Source organism: Penicilliopsis zonata, assembly GCF_001890105.1.
Source record: "Penicilliopsis zonata CBS 506.65 unplaced genomic scaffold ASPZOscaffold_4, whole genome shotgun sequence".
Taxonomy (NCBI): domain Eukaryota; kingdom Fungi; phylum Ascomycota; class Eurotiomycetes; order Eurotiales; family Aspergillaceae; genus Penicilliopsis; species Penicilliopsis zonata.
Window position 1 is genome coordinate 681930 of NW_019208914.1, and position 17357 is coordinate 699286.

At 53.0% G+C, this 17357-nt stretch overlaps 8 protein-coding genes across 8 annotated transcripts; 3 read left to right on the plus strand and 5 right to left on the minus strand.

Annotated features, from left to right (window-relative positions):
* Positions 1-25: 25 nt before the first annotated feature.
* ASPZODRAFT_61689 (hypothetical protein) lies at positions 26-868 on the minus strand (the record flags this gene model as incomplete). Its single annotated transcript, XM_022729003.1, has 1 exon — positions 26-868. One exon carries the CDS (start codon positions 866-868, stop codon positions 26-28), a length of 843 nt encoding a protein of 280 aa, XP_022582836.1.
* Positions 869-1812: 944 nt separating this feature from the next.
* On the minus strand, positions 1813-3926 carry ASPZODRAFT_14469 (hypothetical protein; the record flags this gene model as incomplete). The annotated part of the gene is made up of 2 exons (XM_022725034.1): positions 1813-3740; positions 3806-3926. The coding sequence occupies 2 exons, from the start codon at positions 3924-3926 to the stop codon at positions 1813-1815; spliced, it is 2049 nt and encodes a 682-aa protein (XP_022582837.1).
* A 551-nt stretch (positions 3927-4477) lies between these two features.
* ASPZODRAFT_62047 (hypothetical protein) lies at positions 4478-6443 on the minus strand (the record flags this gene model as incomplete). Its single annotated transcript, XM_022729043.1, has 6 exons — positions 4478-4624; positions 4697-5328; positions 5387-5480; positions 5551-5933; positions 5998-6159; positions 6293-6443. The coding sequence occupies 6 exons, from the start codon at positions 6441-6443 to the stop codon at positions 4478-4480; spliced, it is 1569 nt and encodes a 522-aa protein (XP_022582838.1).
* Positions 6444-6967: 524 nt separating this feature from the next.
* ASPZODRAFT_61842 (hypothetical protein) lies at positions 6968-7911 on the plus strand (the record flags this gene model as incomplete). Its single annotated transcript, XM_022729017.1, has 2 exons — positions 6968-7023; positions 7113-7911. 2 exons carry the CDS (start codon positions 6968-6970, stop codon positions 7909-7911), a joined length of 855 nt encoding a protein of 284 aa, XP_022582839.1.
* Positions 7912-8310: 399 nt separating this feature from the next.
* Positions 8311-10776, minus strand: ASPZODRAFT_14472 (hypothetical protein; the record flags this gene model as incomplete). Its single annotated transcript, XM_022725037.1, has 8 exons — positions 8311-8844; positions 8908-9264; positions 9314-9411; positions 9489-9541; positions 9634-9805; positions 9866-9976; positions 10446-10554; positions 10615-10776. 8 exons carry the CDS (start codon positions 10774-10776, stop codon positions 8311-8313), a joined length of 1596 nt encoding a protein of 531 aa, XP_022582840.1.
* ASPZODRAFT_130316 (hypothetical protein) lies at positions 10614-12737 on the plus strand. Its single transcript, XM_022722478.1, has 6 exons — positions 10614-10792; positions 10941-11016; positions 11088-11204; positions 11288-11375; positions 11452-12054; positions 12127-12737. The coding sequence occupies exons 1-6, from the start codon at positions 10775-10777 to the stop codon at positions 12365-12367; spliced, it is 1143 nt and encodes a 380-aa protein (XP_022582841.1). The 5' UTR covers positions 10614-10774; the 3' UTR covers positions 12368-12737.
* Positions 12738-13024: 287 nt separating this feature from the next.
* Positions 13025-13524, plus strand: ASPZODRAFT_130318 (hypothetical protein). Its single transcript, XM_022722479.1, has one exon. The coding sequence runs from the start codon at positions 13200-13202 to the stop codon at positions 13380-13382; it is 183 nt and encodes a 60-aa protein (XP_022582842.1). The 5' UTR covers positions 13025-13199; the 3' UTR covers positions 13383-13524.
* A 39-nt stretch (positions 13525-13563) lies between these two features.
* On the minus strand, positions 13564-17344 carry ASPZODRAFT_62972 (hypothetical protein; the record flags this gene model as incomplete). Its single annotated transcript, XM_022729118.1, has 4 exons — positions 13564-13641; positions 13708-14139; positions 14198-14628; positions 14683-17344. 4 exons carry the CDS (start codon positions 17342-17344, stop codon positions 13564-13566), a joined length of 3603 nt encoding a protein of 1200 aa, XP_022582843.1.
* Positions 17345-17357: the final 13 nt, after the last annotated feature.

Sequence of the window (17357 nt, forward strand, 5' to 3'; positions counted from 1 at the left end):
AGGAATATGCTTGCCAACCCTATCTTCATTTGTTAAAAATTGCCTCTTCATCCTCCGCTATCAGATTGGCCTTTATTTTCCGGATATCTTCATCGTTGAACTTGAGGACAGTCTTGAGATATTCTTCCACCCCGCCGTACGTCTGATCGAGCCATTCCATGGATGCTTTGAGATTCTCTGCTTTGGCCGAGAGCAGCCGCTTGACTCCCTCCCTGTCACTGCCGATCTTCCCGTCTTTCAGCAGCCCCTCTGTCACCGTCTCGACCAGGCTTCCCAGCCCCATTTCCGTCAGCTGGTATTCGTTGGCAACCATGTTCAGGTCCTTGACGCCCGCTAGTCGCAGGAGCAACGCGACGAAGACGCCTGTGCGGTCCTTTCCACTGGTGCAATGGACCAGAAACGGTTCCTGTGGTCGGTCCCTCACGTGCTCCAACACAGTCCTGTAGGCAGGGTTGCCCGATCTGAGGATCTCCGAGTATGCGTATACGAAGCCACTGGGCCCCCGCTCAGACATATATGCTTCTAACCGCTGGGCCAGCTTCTCCGGACTGAGGTCTGTGGTGGGAAAGACGGGTATATGATATCGGACCGCGCCGGGGACCGGCTTCGGGGGCTCCTTTTCAATCTCCAGGTGCGAACGGAAGTCATAGATGACCCGGATCTTGAGGTCGGAGACTAGTACCTCGCATCCGGCCGGGGTGATTCTCGTGGGCAGTGCGGAGCGGTAGATGAACCTGCGCCGAACGGAGCCCCGGCCTGGTGGAGAGACGGGATAACCGCCTATATCACGGAAGTTTGACACTCCAGGGACATGATGGAAGGGTGGACAGGGGAGCTTGGGGAACAGGGCCGATGCTTGTGAGTCCATTGTTATGTGTTCACACGGTCAAAAAAAAAAAAAAAAAAAACAATGATGGTCAACTTGATGAAGAGGGGAAAAAAAGACCAAAAAGACCCCCCCAAAAAAACAAGAAGAATAGCCGACCTATGGGTATATACCCTGGAGTAAGTCAAGATAGATTCTAACTCTGGGGCACTGCAGCGAGGTTACTCACTGGGACCTGGATCGACACAGCCTAGATTGAGTTTTGCGGAGACAGTGATCTATCGCAACATGTCAACAAAAAGCAATCAATGGCCGGCAAAATCCTCGGAAAAGGTACAGAAAGCTGTGGATTGATATGACGACGACCATGGCCAGGCTAATGCTAGGGCATGAATTAGATTGCCTACTCGAGCTGCGTGCGACCCTTTCGGGGACCCTCGTGGAGAACATCCTCATGCCCTCATTCCCACTTTTGCGGCTACTCCGTACGCATCGTGCCCAGCGCCCACTGCCTGGGCCCGATTAGCAACGGGAAAAAAATGAAACCCTGTGGGTCATTCTTTGCCTCTCGTTCTCGTATCACAGAACCGCTGTGATCGATGAGAGGGGCCTGGAGGGCCGTGAAGGGCGAATGATATGCGAAAAAAATCTGTCCAGTTGCGATTCCCTCCAGAGTGTACGCAGTAAATGCCAATACTACCTACCTACAACGGTATTCTGTACAAGATGTCTTGAATCTTCCGGTCTAGAGCATCCTGTCATCCAGTCAGACTAGGTATCTGGGCGATCCACTGGATGTCGGTAGGAGTCGTATTTCCACCTTGAAGGTATACCCTACCAGTACGTACGGAGTAGTCGTACTGCTAGTATGGAGGGACTGGTAGTAACTATATGGAATAGAAATTAAAGTACAGAGTAGGCCGTACTGCAATCTTTTTTTTTTTTCAAGAGTACAACCTGTTACCTAGGTAGACTCCACTCGCATCTCACATTCGAGCTCTCACCCGAGCATCATGCCCGAATACAATCCGGCAATCCCACTCGATGATGTCCTCTACAGCGAGGGCTGCCACGTCATTGGCACCGCTGCCGGGTGGGAAGGACGGAGAAGAAGGGACTCGGTCATCCGCGGCGTGGAATCCGCCCCTCAGGGCATTATTTGCCGTGGTAGCCCGTCTGTCTAGCCATCGGGTGAAGATCTCCCACGCGACCTGGTCATCGTCGCGGATCGCATCGGCGGCCAAAAGGGTCCCACAGACAAGCCATCCCAGTTGCGAGAGGATGTCTCGGCCATTCAAACGCAGGCTGTCTGCGGACTGGGACTCCACATCGTGCACGAGGCTTTCTAGGGTCCGATGTAGGAATTGGATCCTGGTTACATCCAACGAGCCTGTGGTCGTCTTCTTGATTACTGGTCGTTGATCCAACACGGCGCGGATCCATTGGCCCAGGCTGGCAAGGATGGCAACCCCCTCACGGCCCTTGAGCACACGTACCAGATCGTCGGCCATCACATTTGTGGTCCCCTCCCAGATACTCAAGACATTGGCGTCGCGGTACAGTCGTGCGATGTTTAGCTCCGGGTCTTCGTTCTCCAGATATCCCACTCCTCCAAGAGACTCCATACATTCGGCCAGGCCGGCGATGGCGGCGCGAGCTGTGACGGCTTTGGCGAGAGGGGTGATTAGCCGTAGTAGATGTCTAGGGAGAAGCGAACCCGCGTTCTCCTGTCCCCTTGCTCGAGAGCCCAGACCAAGCAGTTTGAGGTGGTCGATGGGCATGGTTTCCCCGTCATTCTCGGAGATCCCAAGGAGAGTCACCAGGAAGAAGGCGAGATGCATCATGGCACGATACTCGACATGCTGGTGGGCCAGGGTCCGGACATGCAGCGGGCGGTCGATGAGCAGAGCCCCGCCAGTCCTGCGCACGCGAGCGAAAGCGCGTGAGACCGCGAGGCCGCGCCCCCACAATCCCACGGCGGACACCACGTTGTGCACACGGGTGATGTTGAGGATGGTGCTGATCTGCTTGACTCCCGCGCCGGGCGAGCCGAGGATATATGCACGCATGTCGGAGAGGACGAGCTCCGCGGTTGGCACGGCGCGGGTACCCAGCTTTGACTTGAGACGCTGGATCTGGACGCCATTCAGCTCCGTTGCTGGCGTGGCAGCGACTGTCGGAGAGGAGGCCAGATCCTGTCGACGACGACGCATGGGTGCGTAAAACGCCGAGAGATGGCCGCCGGGCGTTTTCGCCAGCAGGACCGCCATCTGCGAGTCAGTGGCGGAACTAAACCATTTGAAGCCATCGATCGACCAGGGACCCAGGGGAAGCCCCTCTGCGTCGCAACGATGCTCCTGGGCACCAGACGCAGGTGCAACTCTTTTTGCCTGGGTCTCCGTGTGCTGCACGTCACTTCCTCCCGGTCGCTCCGTCATCCATTGTCCACTCGTCCAGGCCGTCTGGGGGTCGCGGGAGGTGAGCCTTTGAAAGGCATTCTCGAAAACAGTTCTCTCCGTCTCGGAGAGCGACGGCGATGCTGTGTTCCGCTCCAACTGGCGAGACAGAAGTCTAGCCGCCCCGTCCGTCATGGCCGACGGGCAGGTCACGATCGCACTGCTCCCCGTCCAGAGATGGTACTTCAGGAATTGGTATACTCGGCTATAGGGCCCATAGTCCTTCTCGTAGGGAATCGCAACCATCCCCTCGCGGATCCCGATGGCAGATAACCCCCGCCACCCTTCCGAGGTGACCAGCGAATCCCCGCGGTGGCCGAAGCTGTCCCATGTCTTGGTATAGGGCGGATGGCGCTCCGCATCCTCCACAAGGCGAAGGACATCGGCCTCCAAAACTCGAGCCCCGAACCGGGCGAGATCGCCAGTCAGTGTGTGTTGTAGTTCGGTAGGAAGATAACCTGCATTTCCATCAGCTTTCCTCCTGTGCTAAATTTACCGATGCCACTCCATCCAATAAGCATACATGAAAAGACCCTCTTGTAGGCTTCGTCCTCGTAGAACGCGTTGGCAACCTGAGGCGTGGGCTGCACGAAACCCGTCGTCGCACTAGATGGCAAGGGTGTGGATTTCGACGCAGAAGACATTTTCATCCAAGTCTATCCCGGTAATTACTATATCACTTAACCTCTTCCTCGGAAATCTCATCTGGAAATCAAGGTGGCGTGTATGAAGAGAGGTGTCGAGGAGTTGCAGGCTGAAGAGTGCGGAGACAAAACAATACCGAGGCTTAACACTCGTATCGACACATGCGCAACGGCTATTATTGATGCTCATAGTTAGGGCATTCCGGTCTGCGAAAGAAAATGGTATTTCCAGGGCTGCTTGCGCTAATCAGATCTCACTTGGGGAAATAGAGAGGAAGAGACAGAGAGATGGAGAGAGAAAGAAAAGAATGGATATTGATCATAGCAAGTGCTATTGAATATCGACGCCCATGAATGTCGCCAGAGCACAGGTTTATAAACCAACCGCCACACCCCTCCCAAGACAACAAGAAAAAAAAATGAACAGGAGAAATGAAATAGATCACCGCCACTCCCAGTCTCAGGTCCCAAAATATAGTTATGTACCGTACGTAAGAAGGTGGAGGGAGAAGGTATATTAGAATACAGACCGAATGTACAAGAGCGCCAATTCAGGCAGAAGGACTGCCGCGAGGGCTTCCACCGGGTTTCTTCACCAGACCGGCAAAGAAGTTGGCTAACGCCTGATTGTGAGCCTTCTCGTCTCCGACAGCAGTCGTCAAGCTCTCCTTGCGCTGTGTCCGACTGGCTTCTCGTTCCTGTATGTGCAGTGGGTTAGCAGTGCAGTTACAGGGGTGTTGCAATCCGTGGGATAGCGGCCTCTCGCTTACCTTGAGTTTGCGAAGCATATCATCGGCGTCAACCTGGATGCCGCCCATGTTGAACTGTACGGGCCCAATATGTTCGTTGACCCGGCCATTGTCGTCCATAGGTGACATCTCCAGTTTTGGTACTGGCTTCGCGGTGCGGTCCCGCTCGTCTTCCGCTTTGAGCTGCTCCAGGATTTCGAGCTGTTGGGTGAGGAAGCCCTGCATGTCGACTGTTTCGATCTCAACCTTGTTGATTCCGTTTGCTCGGCCGCCGGTACTAGAGATGGAATTGTCCCGCTTTGGGTCTTGGATGGTCTGCTCATATATTGTCACAGCACTAGATCCATCGACTTCTCTTGCTGTAGGATCGGTATTGGGTGCGCTGTCAGCGGACTCATTCATGACAGGCTCGGGAGGATCCTGGATCTCGATCGACCAGCCTGTCGATACCCCTTCCATGTCGAATCCTTCTCGAATAATGCGGATCTTCCCCCACGAGTCCCAGTTGGAAGGTACCAGAATCTTATCTCGGTCAATGACGTTGTGTTTCAGTGATTGTCTCTTGAGGAGCGAATGGATCCCGAGAGATGAATGGATCAAGCTTTGCAAGGAGTTGGCGAGGAAAGGGGTAGTGTAGATGAGAGAAGAGCCATCTACATTCAAATGATTAGCATGCAAGAACGGTGCGACTCTGGAGAAAATCATGCGTACGCTTCAAGAGGAGAGTACGCATGAACTGGAGGATGAAATCGAATTCTTCTTCCCGCCAGCCATGATCCTTTTCAAGCTTCTCGATCTTATCGGCCTGTCAACAGAAAACAACCGTGTCAGCAATGCGCTTCAGATGGGATTGTCATCTTGTGGAACCAACGTACCCCTTGACAAACGACACACATGGGAATCCCCAGCCCTTCGTCCCATTCGCCTGGGCCTAACGGTATCGCCACAGGGCCACCGGAGCTTGCTAACCCTCCTGGACCGGCTGTGCTAGCATCCAGGCCTCGTTTCCGATCCCGCCATTCCGTCATGACCTCTTCCATGACAATTTTAGTCTCGTCGTCCAGTGAGATCAACACATGTCGTAAAAGACGGACCCATTCTCTTAGTCGCCGCGCCCACGTCCAGGGCTCCGACCAGTCTAGCAGGATGACGACGAGTGTTTCGGGGACCGAGTGAGGTGTAAGGAGCGGTTTGAGAAGAGGAGCAAAGGACAGCGAAGGTTCGGACAGGAGGTACGCAGAGACGCGCGCGAGGGTATCTGTAAGAATTGGAAACATGAGCCTTCAGCCGCAGAGCATACCTGGAGCAATTTTTAGAATTACCTTCATGGTCTGCATCCAAAACATCCTGGTAGGTATACCCCAGAGCAAACTTGTTCGCAATAGGCGGCGTTTTCCCCCTCCGTCTCTCATTCCGTAAGCTCGGGTCTGACGTGTCTGCAGAAAGAGTATCCAAGAACTCTCTCTGACTGTCTGATGTGCCTCCTGAAGGGGGAAAAAAAAACAAAAAAAAACACCGTCAGCCAACCATCACATCATAGTAAGCCAGAAACCCGAGGGCTATCTTTCATCTTTCATAGTAAGCTGGCGTGGATAAACAAGCCAAACAAAGACACACCTAAAATCAACAGATTCTTCTCTGGTAACCGTTTCCCGTTCGCAACACTATCTAGCATTGACGACCAGATGTTCTTCTTGGGCCCATCCCGGCTCGTGGGTCGACTGTTGTTTCCGGCCACTGATTTGGCATTTTGAGTAGACACCGACATTATCTGTCCGCTTTCTACCAACCCAAAGGCGCGCAGTTCATATCAAACCCGATCAGAACATGTAAATCAGATGTCGCGAGGGTCGTGACGCGTGTTTGCCGGGATTCGAGGGGTGCAGCTTTTTGATTTTGGCGGAGCACAATTAGGGGAATCTCAATGAGGGGGCCCCAGTGGTCGGCGTGGTCGTTGCAGGAAAAAAAAGAGAGAGAGAAAGAAACTGGCTAATATTATGTCCGATGGATCCTGGAGACTAGCTAACTGCTAGTTCTGCTGGTCTATGCTGGGGGTCATCGAGAAGCAGCTGGTGTTGGAGCTGTATCGTCATGTAAACAGTTAGGAGACTCCGTCCGTTCTTCTGGCGGCGAGTGGGGACCTTCCCGTGGTGTTCGCAGAAGCATTGTCGTTTTCCTACCTTGCGCCTCTTACTTGTCACTGGGACGACGCTGGACCAAGACATCGATAGGTCATTAGACGCTGAAAGACTGTGAGGAAGAGAAACAGCAGTTCAAGGGGGAAAATTACCAATGAATTCGATTCGCCAGGTACAAGCACTCAACAAGCGCGAGCTTGAAAATGCAGTGTACGTCCTAGCTAGCCGGTGCAATGCGCAGTTGCTTGTTAATTTACTAGAATTTCATTGCTGACTCTATCCTTTTTTATATATGGCAGACCTCCAGAAGCTTCGTGGCACGCAGACTACCGGGATACGGCGTACATTTACATTGGTGGCCTGCCCTTTGACCTGTCCGAAGGCGACATTGTGACCATCTTTTCTCAGTACGGCGAACCAGTTCACGTCAATCTTGTTCGCGACAAGGAGACAGGGAAGAGTCGAGGCTTCGCCTTTCTAAAGTACGAGGACCAGCGAAGTACGGATCTTGCAGTCGATAATCTGGGTGGCGCTACAGTGCTGGGACGGATATTGCGCGTGGACCATGTGAGATACAAAAGACGCGACGATGAAGGGGAGGAAAACAATATCGCACAGGTTATGGGAGAGATGGCGGCGGAGAATCCACGAGAGCGCGATCGAGACGGGGAAAAGAGGCATCACAGGCGGCGCGAAACCCGTGACACAGACGACGATTCGACCCGGCGGCCTTTGCTCAAGGAAGAGCGAGAACTCGAAGCCCTGATGCGAGATCATGACGAAGAGGATCCGATGAAAGAGTATCTGATCCAAGAGAAGAAAGAGGAGGTTGCTCGTGCTCTGGAGAAGCTCAAAGATACTGATAAACGGTCTTCCCGGAGACGAGACGACAGCCGGGAGCGAGCCAGCCGGCATCACCATCATCGTGATAATGATCGTGATCGCGATCGGAGAAGGCAAAGCCGGGAGAGGTTGCCTTCGAGGGAAAGGAGATCCTACCGGGAGACTTCTTCGTCAAGGAAAGAGAAATCTTACAGGGACCGATCGCGGACACCCGAACGGCGAAGACATCGTGATCGGAGCGGCCGGGATCGTTGATCACTCGGAACACTGCAGGTATTCTACGAAGTAATTGAGGCAACAATACGGTTCCTAGGAAGTATGAGAACGAGACATGGTATTCGACTCTCTGCTACTTGAAAAGCGGCAACTTTGAATTCCGCAAATGAGGCAAATCAGAACCAGGGCATTATGGACATGAAGAAAAGCGATGAAGCAAGATCACTACCCAGTCCGCGGCCTGTACTGGGTGACCACCAAAGGGAGCCGGTGACTCACCAGCCGTTTCCATTCTTGGCTGTTTCGAGAAGAGCGAGCTCGATATACCGCTTCTCAGACATATTCGGCGAGAGTGTATCCGGGATGATCATGTAAAATAGCTTATTTATTATAGTTAATGAGATCTTCGGACAAGAGAAACTCCATTGGAGCTCCATTTCAGCCGCCGCCTAGATATCGCTTCCAGCCTTCTCTAATGCAATGTCTCCGTCCATCATCCCCGTCGCGGAGGACAAATTTCTCCCAGCGACCTTCCCGTCCAGAGCCGATGACGACGATTGTGCGTTCATCCAACCAGCCGATCACGCCCTTGGGCGACCTTGCTAGCGAGGACCCCAAGGGCGGTGATGCATAGTGGGAGCCAGGCGGTGTCTCGTCGCCCATTTCAAAGTGTGCGCTGGCAAATGAGTAGATGTCGGAGAAAACGCGGGGCAGCAAGGGGATCTTTCCAAGGATGCCCCATTTCTGGTTTGTGACCTCGTCGGAAGCCGGGGACGGCGACTGGCTACGGCGGGACAGCGCACGGGGATGGGGGAGATCGAAGATATGCAACGTCGACTTGTCCGACGTCACTGCCAGTAAGGCATTAGACGGCGAGATGGCGAGCGAGAAGATGACGGCATGGTCCACGCCCCGGCGGAGCTCGGCAATCTTCGCGCAGTTACTCGTCGAGTATACTCGGACCAGGGTGCCCTAAAATCATCAAATATCAACCACCGCGGGGTTTGCCAGATGACTGGGTATAGAAAGACCTACCGCTTCGCTTGCAGTGGCCAGTACCTCCCCATCAGGGCTCAATGTCATCGCTCGTAATGGCGTGCTGTGGGCCGGGATGATGCTAACATTGCCGGTCTCCAGCTCAACCAGCTGGACCTGTCCCGGCGATCTGCCGGGGAAGGCTAGAAGCTTCTGCCCCAAACATGCCAGTCCCAATGGGTTATCTGAGGTCTCGAACACGGAGAGTTTTTGCGGCGGATTGGTGAAAGCAAATATGTGGATGCTGTTGAGCAGGGTGACCACGATACGCGACTTGGACAACCGGACTCCGAGGACAGACGTGCGAAATTCGAGAGTGATGACTGCCTTCTGCTTTGCGTCATCCCAGATGACGAGCTTCGTAGTCAATACAGGATGGCGAGTAAAAGCTGAACGGTGCGCGTACCTTGTTCTGAGGGAATTTGGGCTGTTTCCCGCCTCCTACTATGGCAAGGTAATTCGACTGGCCGAGCATCTCGACCACTCCGATCCCAGCATTGAAGTCTGCATGCGCCAACACCCCGCACAGGTCAGACACCCTGCCTTCATTGCGGACTCCGACGAGATGAGAATGAGCATACCTCTGGACACCTTGAGCTCACATGGATCCGCACTAAAGACTTCATCGAAGCGACTAATGGTCAGTGGTTCGAGTTAGACGAAAAAAAAAAGAGGAAGATAAATAAAAGTAAAGCTTGGTTGAGACGGTGATGCATACCACAGAACCCCGTATCCAAGCCTACAGAGAAGCAGCTGCTATCATGGTTGAAGTTGGCCGATAACGAATACGGCCCAACCGATTCATCAATAACTTGTCGAGTATTCATGGCGATAAACCCCTTGAAAAGAAGCTCTGATCTTCCACTGGTAGTCCCCGGCTGGATCACAACCCAGGCCGCTGAGTATTAACTATTGCTATCTTCCGATAACTACCTGGAGAGAACAGAGATAAGCGCACTGAGCGCTGACGAAAACCCCAGACTTTCGAAGCGAAGCAACGCTGGCATCAGGTTAAAATCGACTCCCTGTGCATCTTGCACGTAAAGGACGACACGGGCCGGGAGATCCGCTGGGTTCAGTAGAGGTAGTGAGTGGTGACAGTGGAAGTGGAGGTGATGAGGAGCTTCTTGCTTCCCTTCCAAGTCTCGGAGCTTGGGCGGAACCGGACGACACCTGAGGTGTCGGTATTCATGCCTGAGGCAGTAAATATGTATGCCTTACTGCCAGGTTCAGGCACCCGGCCGAACCCCTGAGTGATCACTACGAATAACGTTGCTGTTGCACAGTCCGGCTTTCCAGCTCGCTATCAAATCGATCCACGTCGGACAAGAGCCTAGTACGGAGTGCCTTTGATCCATGAAGCAACAGGAAATAGACTACCTAGGCGGTACTAACGGCGAACGGAGTACAATGGGCCTGGAGTCAATAGACCCATTGAGTGGTTATAGTCGACCATGGCTGTTGAGACCAGGATGATACCTCATAAATACTGCTACTCAGTATAGTAGACAGAGCTCTATTCTGCAGGAATTGCAAACCTGCCAGCATCCAGACGCTATTGAAGGATTTATTGGCCATCTGCACGTAGAAAGGGGGGCCCAGCAATACCGAAGGGGAAAAGTGAAGACGAGCATCCGCTGCTGCCCCCTAAAACCAACTCAACTGGACCTGCCGTCTCGTCTCAGGAGAGCACCACATCCACCCGACCTTCTCCAGCTCCCACTTCCTCACCTTTCCTCCGCCGTTCGTTTGTTGACCCTCGCGCCTCGAATCAACTTTGCACCTCTTGCCAGTGTGCTCTTTCTCACTCTCTCTTTTGCACTCGACCTCTTTTTCCTCCGCCTTCTTCCTCCCCCGGTCGCCCACCATGTCGTCTCTCAGCGCGGTATGTTTGGCTCCTCCCCTTTCTGGCCTCTTCTCGGGCTTCCCCAGCTTCAAGCATGGGTCCCTTGCCTCCCCCCTCACAAAATACTCTTGCCCCTTCTCGCCACGAGTCTCGTATGGATATGCATTGACGGAGTATCGGCCTGCAGATGAAGATTCGTCGCAAGAAGAATGTCAAGAAGGGTATTCAGTTCAGTCTCATGGTCTGCGGCGCTAGCGGAACTGGTATGGGCTGAATCACCCCCCTCTAAGCGATTAATACCATCGAATTGACCACTGCTCGCTCCCTCACACAGGTCGCACAACCTTCGTCAACACACTTTGCGGAAAGAAGGTGCTCGAGAGCAAGGATTCTGACGATGCCGCCAACGCTCACGTCGAAGAAGGGGTTCGGATCAAGCCCGTCACAGTCGGTGAGTCAGGGCCCGCCCACTGAGCTCTGATACGGGCCGTGATCCTGGTTTGGATGGCTAATGGGGTGGAACCGTGGCGATAGAACTCGAGCTGGATGAGGAGGGCACTCGCATTTCCCTAACCATCGTCGATACCCCCGGGTTCGGTGACCAGATCGACAACGAAGCAAGGCAGGTGGACCCCCTTGGCCACGAGGAAGCCATACACTTGTGGCCTCTAAAACACCCTCGCTAACAGCTGACACAGCTTTGGAGAGATTGTTGGATACCTTGAGCGTCAATACGATGACATCCTCGCTGAAGAATCGCGCATCAAGCGTAACCCCAGATTCCGGGACAACCGTGTCCACGTCCTGCTGTACTTCATTACTCCGACCGGCCACGGTCTGCGTGAGCTGGACATCGAGCTGATGAAGCGCCTGTCGCCCCGTGTCAACGTCATCCCCGTCATTGGCAAGGCCGACTCGCTGACCCCGGCCGAGCTCGCAGAATCGAAGAAGCTTATCATGGAGGACATTGAGCACTACCGCATCCCTGTCTACAACTTCCCATACGACATTGAGGAGGACGATGAAGATACCGTCGAGGAGAATGCCGAGCTCCGTGGTCTGATGCCGTTTGCCATCGTGGGATCGGAAGACATTCTGGAGATCGAGGGCCGCAAAGTGCGAGCCAGGCAATACCCCTGGGGTCTTGTCGAGGTTGAGAATCCCCGTCACTCCGACTTCCTGGCCATCCGAAGTGCTCTCCTTCACAGCCACCTGGCAGATCTCAAGGAGATCACTCACGACTTCCTCTATGAGAACTATCGTACCGAGAAGCTCAGCAAGAGCGTCGACGGCGCTGCCGCGTACGTGATCATCTCATTCTCCCTGAAGCCCCCGCGCCTGACAACTTGAGCTAAACTAACTCCAATAAACAGGAACCAAGACTCGACGATGAACCCCGAAGATCTTGCCTCTCAATCCGTCCGCCTCAAGGAAGAGCAGCTTCGACGCGAGGAGGAGAAGCTCCGCGAAATCGAGCTCAAGGTCCAGAGGGAGATTGCTGAGAAGCGCCAGGAGCTGCTGGCTCGCGAAAGCCAGCTCAGAGAAATCGAAGCCCGGATGGCCCGGGAGGCCAGCCAGCACCGAGTCGACGAGGAGGCCAACGGCGAAGCTTAAATGTACCAATACCCTGCTGCAGATTCATCGTTTGGCGAAAGGAGAGACCGGCCCAGTTTGCGCAGTACGATCACCGTAGGTGCCAACATAATGGAACTTGCGGCGCCAAGGTAGAGAGACTGTGTGTAGAAATTGGGGCTTTTAATATTGACCACTTCCTCTTTTTCTCTTTTTTCTTTCCATTCTTCTTGTTCCCAGTTCATAGTATTCTATCGGGGGGAATTCAACCGTTTCGTCTTCAGTTGCTCTCTCTCTCTCCACCAGCCTCTGCTTCTTGCCCAGAAGAAGCTGGGCCACTCTGGTCATGGCCATCTATTCCTAGCGGTCTTCTATCCTTTTTTTTTTCTCAGTCCCTTCCTTTTCTAACCGGGATTCTTCCTTTATTCCACCTGTTATTTGCAACGCCCGTGTTTGGTCTTATACCCGGGTCAGAGATAGCATGTTTTTAATCGTTTTGACCGTTTGAATCGCACCTATTCCCTATGGCACATTCGAGCACGCCTCACCCCTTGACAGGGCAAATCAAATTTTTTTCCTCCCTCTCGTCGGCTTGGATTCATCAGCCCATCTTCTTCGGTCTTCTATTCTTATGCCTTGATTACCTACTTTTAGCAAACATGAAAAGTTTCTACAGTCTCGGTATATACGGGCTCAGTACTGATCATTTCTACATAAGCAGAGTTATGGAAGTGATTTCTTGGTAAAAGAGTCAACAAGAATCTTACAGAGATACTCAGGCCTACGGTGATAACAGGTACAGGCAAATACAAATATGAATGAGTAGAGAAGGAAAGACAAGGAAACCGAGGAACAGGTAAAAAGGTAACGAGAAATGGTATTTGCGCTTCAATGTACATGGAATAGATCGAGGATTGATGAGGAAATCCGTCCGAGTGAATCAAATCGAGTTGGAACAATCGGCAAGAAAAAGATTAGAAGAGAAGATAGAAGGAAACAAGAAAAAAATGAGAATGGAAAGGGGATAGAAGATCAAAGGGCGAAGAAACACCTCTGAAGAAAAACAGGCAGTAAACCAAGATTCCATCCCGAAGGATATGGAAGCAGAGTGAAAACGGGGTCTGTTCTAAACTATCGTAGACATTCCAAAAAAAAAAAAAAAAAAAAAAAAAAGAAAGAAAAACAAGGCGGGAAAAAAAGGAGAAATGAGAAGAAAAAAAAGCAGTGGAATTGACAAACTAGTTCTGCGGCTTGTTCCAGAAATCCAAGCTGGCAACCACATCCTCGCCCGATTCATCTTCGTAAGCGTAAAGAATCTAGGGATGTTAGCGAGGCCAGATGATTATTATTTCTTTAAAAGGGGCGGGGGGGGGGGGGGTTACCTCTCTTGTTGACGAGTGCAACATGCGGATATTCTTCCCGGTCATGATATGAATCAGCTCACTGGTCTCGATGTGTCTGATCTCGATGAAATTCGGCTCGAAGGCCAGGATATACGGATACGACAAGGCAAACGCGCTGGGGTTGCCCTCCCACGAGATCCGCCAATCCGGCCGGGCACGCCAGCCGTTGCGGTTGACAAAGAAGGAGAAGTCGCTGTAGTTGAGCAGGAACTCGCCATTCATCCGTTCGATGTGGATGGGCTTCACGTTTTCCTTGCGCGCAACGAAGTCGAGAGACGTGTCCGCCTGGTCCAGGAGCGACTGGGTCTCTGTCGTCTCGAGACTGACAACTTCGAACCCACGAGCACAGCCCACGCACAGAGTTGACCGGAGGAAGTGGATTGACGATGATTCAGCGGGGATATAATATTCCTGTTCTTGGTCAGCATTCGGCTGAACAAGGTATATAGAAAGATCATTGCTTGCTTACCTTGAATGGCTTCAGGGTATCCTGGCCACTCTGGAACATCTTGCTCACGGCCGACTTCTTCTTGCCCTTGGCCAAGTTGTCCATCGGCTCGTAGACCTTGATCGTAGTTGACAAGGCCGATGTCTTCACAGAGCACACCAAATGACGGCCCAAGCCGATGCCAGCCTTGAAGAAGTTCGCGTGGCCCTGGATCTTTTTGGGCCTCTTGGCCAGTGGATTTTGGCCATCGCCTACTTCCAAGGCCTCCATGGGGTATGAAGACAGAGTCTTATTTGCAAGCACCAGAAGCAGTTGGTACTCATCCAGAGTGTCGATCTGGGTGACCTGGCTAGCATCCAGCACCCGTTTTGGTTTCGCGTTCTTATCTTTGGGCCACCGCTCGGACAAGTAGATGCCACTGTCTGTGCCGTAGACTAGTTTCCTACCGCCGTCTAGAAAAAAGTCAGAATTTGAAGTGAAGGACAGATACGAAGGGGTCGACATACCAACTGGAACAAGACAATTGACACGATTGACTGCCGAGAAGAAATTCTCGCAAAGAATAGTCTTGTTATAAAAATTGCTGTTGCGCTCCCGGAGCTTGCGCTGTTGCTCTTCGACCATTTCGATGAACTTTTTGCGTTGGCTCGCGTTTGACGCGTACAACGTTTGCTCATAGCCGCCCTTACCCAGATGTCGGAAGGTGATGGGCAGTCCATCCTTACTTGCAGGCGGGTTCGCTGCACTTTTGTTTGGCAGCAGGCCAGACGAGGGCCTCTTGGAGATCCCTAGTCTGGGAATGACTTCGTCCATCTGAGCAATCACTAGTAGCTCAAGGGGGATGGGGTTCTTGGCCACCTTATACTCCTCTCGTTTGTTAACAACCTTGATCTTAACCAGTAGCACCGCATGGTCAAAGAGATAGGCGGTGACTTCAGAGCTATCAGTTGGCGTCTTCTTAAAGGCCATCTTGGTGAGCATTTGTCGATTTTCCTCTGTCAGCTTGAGGTCGACATAATCAAGCTGGCCGAAATTCAAAGCTGCACTCAGCTGTACCAGGTTGAAGTGGTTCTCTGCCTTTCCACTCTCGGTATTGACTCTAGAAAGGAAGTCCTTGATCAACGCGATTGCCTTGGGGATATCTTCTTTGTCTGGATCGCCATCGACCGTGTACTTCGCGACCTGTTCGAGGAGCAGCGGGTATCGAGCTAAACGAGTGGTGGGTTTCGTCAAGTAACCATTCAGTTCCAGCTTCCGCGATTCCTTGAGCCGTTCGGTCTCCTCAACAAATTTGGCAAAGGCAGGATTCGAGGCTTTTTCTTTCTCGAACTCATATCTACCGTACAGTTGGTTGGAGCCATATTTTATGAAGGGGTCAAAGCGTGGCACATGGTGAAGGAAAATATCACCGATAGATTTGACCACATGGCTTTCTTTTTGTCGAGCGTTGAGCGATTCGGAGAGGGCGCCATTGACTTTCAGAACCTCCAAGCAGTTTCCAAACACCGTCCGGATAAACTTCTCTCGGCGGTGCTCCGGAATCGGGGAGTGGCTGCCAGGTGCCAACGCTTTGAGCGGCCGAATCCAGAAATCGCGCAGGTACTCCAAGTCCTTGACGAAGTCCCGCTCAGTGTACATAATCTCAAAGATGATCTCCTGCCGCTTCTTTTCCCGATCATCGAGGCTGTCGGAGACCTCCTTGGGGACCATGTTGATCCACAGCTTCTGGTCATCATTGTCGTCATCCCCGTGCAAGCTCGCCCGAGAGGTCGAGGATCGAAGTCCGGGCTGGGGTTTCAGGTTCAATCTCGCTTGCTGCTCCAGTCTTCTAGGACAAGCAATAGAATAACAGAGATTGTCCCGGGTACAGGTCGGGGAATAGCATTCGGTCAGCAGGGTGAATACTCCGTTGACTTCCGAGCTCGGTGCTTCCTCTCCCATGGTCTCTTTGAACTGATAGATTTCGCCAGGGGCGTCGCGTAACCGATGGTCGTAAGTCACATCGTGGAAAAATTTCTGCGCATCCAATGCACGGCCCAGTAGAAGAGCCAAATTCCGATCCGTCGTTTTGATGATGTATCCGATCAGATCCACCGCTTCAGCACCACTAAAAGCGTTCTGATATGACAATCCATTTTTCTGTCGTTCACCCAGAGCAATCCTCTCTCGAAACACATCGGCAACCCGAGAGAGTAGAGCTGGGTACACTAACGGGACTCTGCTGCGACGGACGGATGAACCAGCCACGCCTGCCGCTTGCCCATTCGGCTTCCAATTCGACTGGCTTTGCATGCTCATCGTCCGGTCGGGAACAATGGTGGTCGTGGTAGACGCCATCGACATGGTTCGTGAGGAAGTCGACGCCTCACTCGGCGGCCGGGATCGAATGCTGGGGTCCGGGGTAGTGTTGACGGGCTCCACCTCATTCATCGGACCCAGGTACTGCTCTGGCCCTGATGGAGGTCGCCGATTGGGGATCGGGCGTCCGTACATGGTATGAGGCATCTCACGTTCAGTACGATGTGATGTCATGGACATGGCCCGCTCATTACCCCGCTCCGGGATGGTGCGACCCTGCTCAGTCCGCAAAACGGAGGAGTGATAGGGCTGCTGACGGAATGCAGTGGCAGAGGTATGGTTAAAACTGCTTGGTGGCGGTTGTTGGTGGGCCGGTGGTCCTCCTATTCTTGCCATTGATCGTGACCGGTAGGAATCCGTGTTCAAAGCCGGCGGTGGCATGGCCCGGTTTTGTCCTGTAGGGTCTGTATACTGGGCCGGCCGTGAATCTAGCCGTTGGGGGGCAGGGTATGCCGCATAACGGCCGGCAAATGGCCGTTGCGGGTTGGGAGGATGCGGTTGCGATGCCATGGGCGCAGATCCAGGGTGTGCCTGATAATATCCATTAGACTGCCCTGGTGGGTACCCGTTTTGCGTCTGGCGTGGTTGAGGGTGCTGGTTTCGTTGCATTTGTGGGTGCACTCCGGACGACATGGTGTAGGCTCGCTCTGAACCGAATTGCGGCGTTTGGGAGTTCATCGTCTGAGACCGCCCCGGTGGCGGTGCCCCTCCGAAGATCTCAGAGAAGGCGGCATCCCGTTGAAACGACGAGGCATGGCCGTATGCGTTTGGCCGGTAGTTCCGGCCGTTTTGGCCTCCCAGATCCGCCATTTGTCTCTTTCTC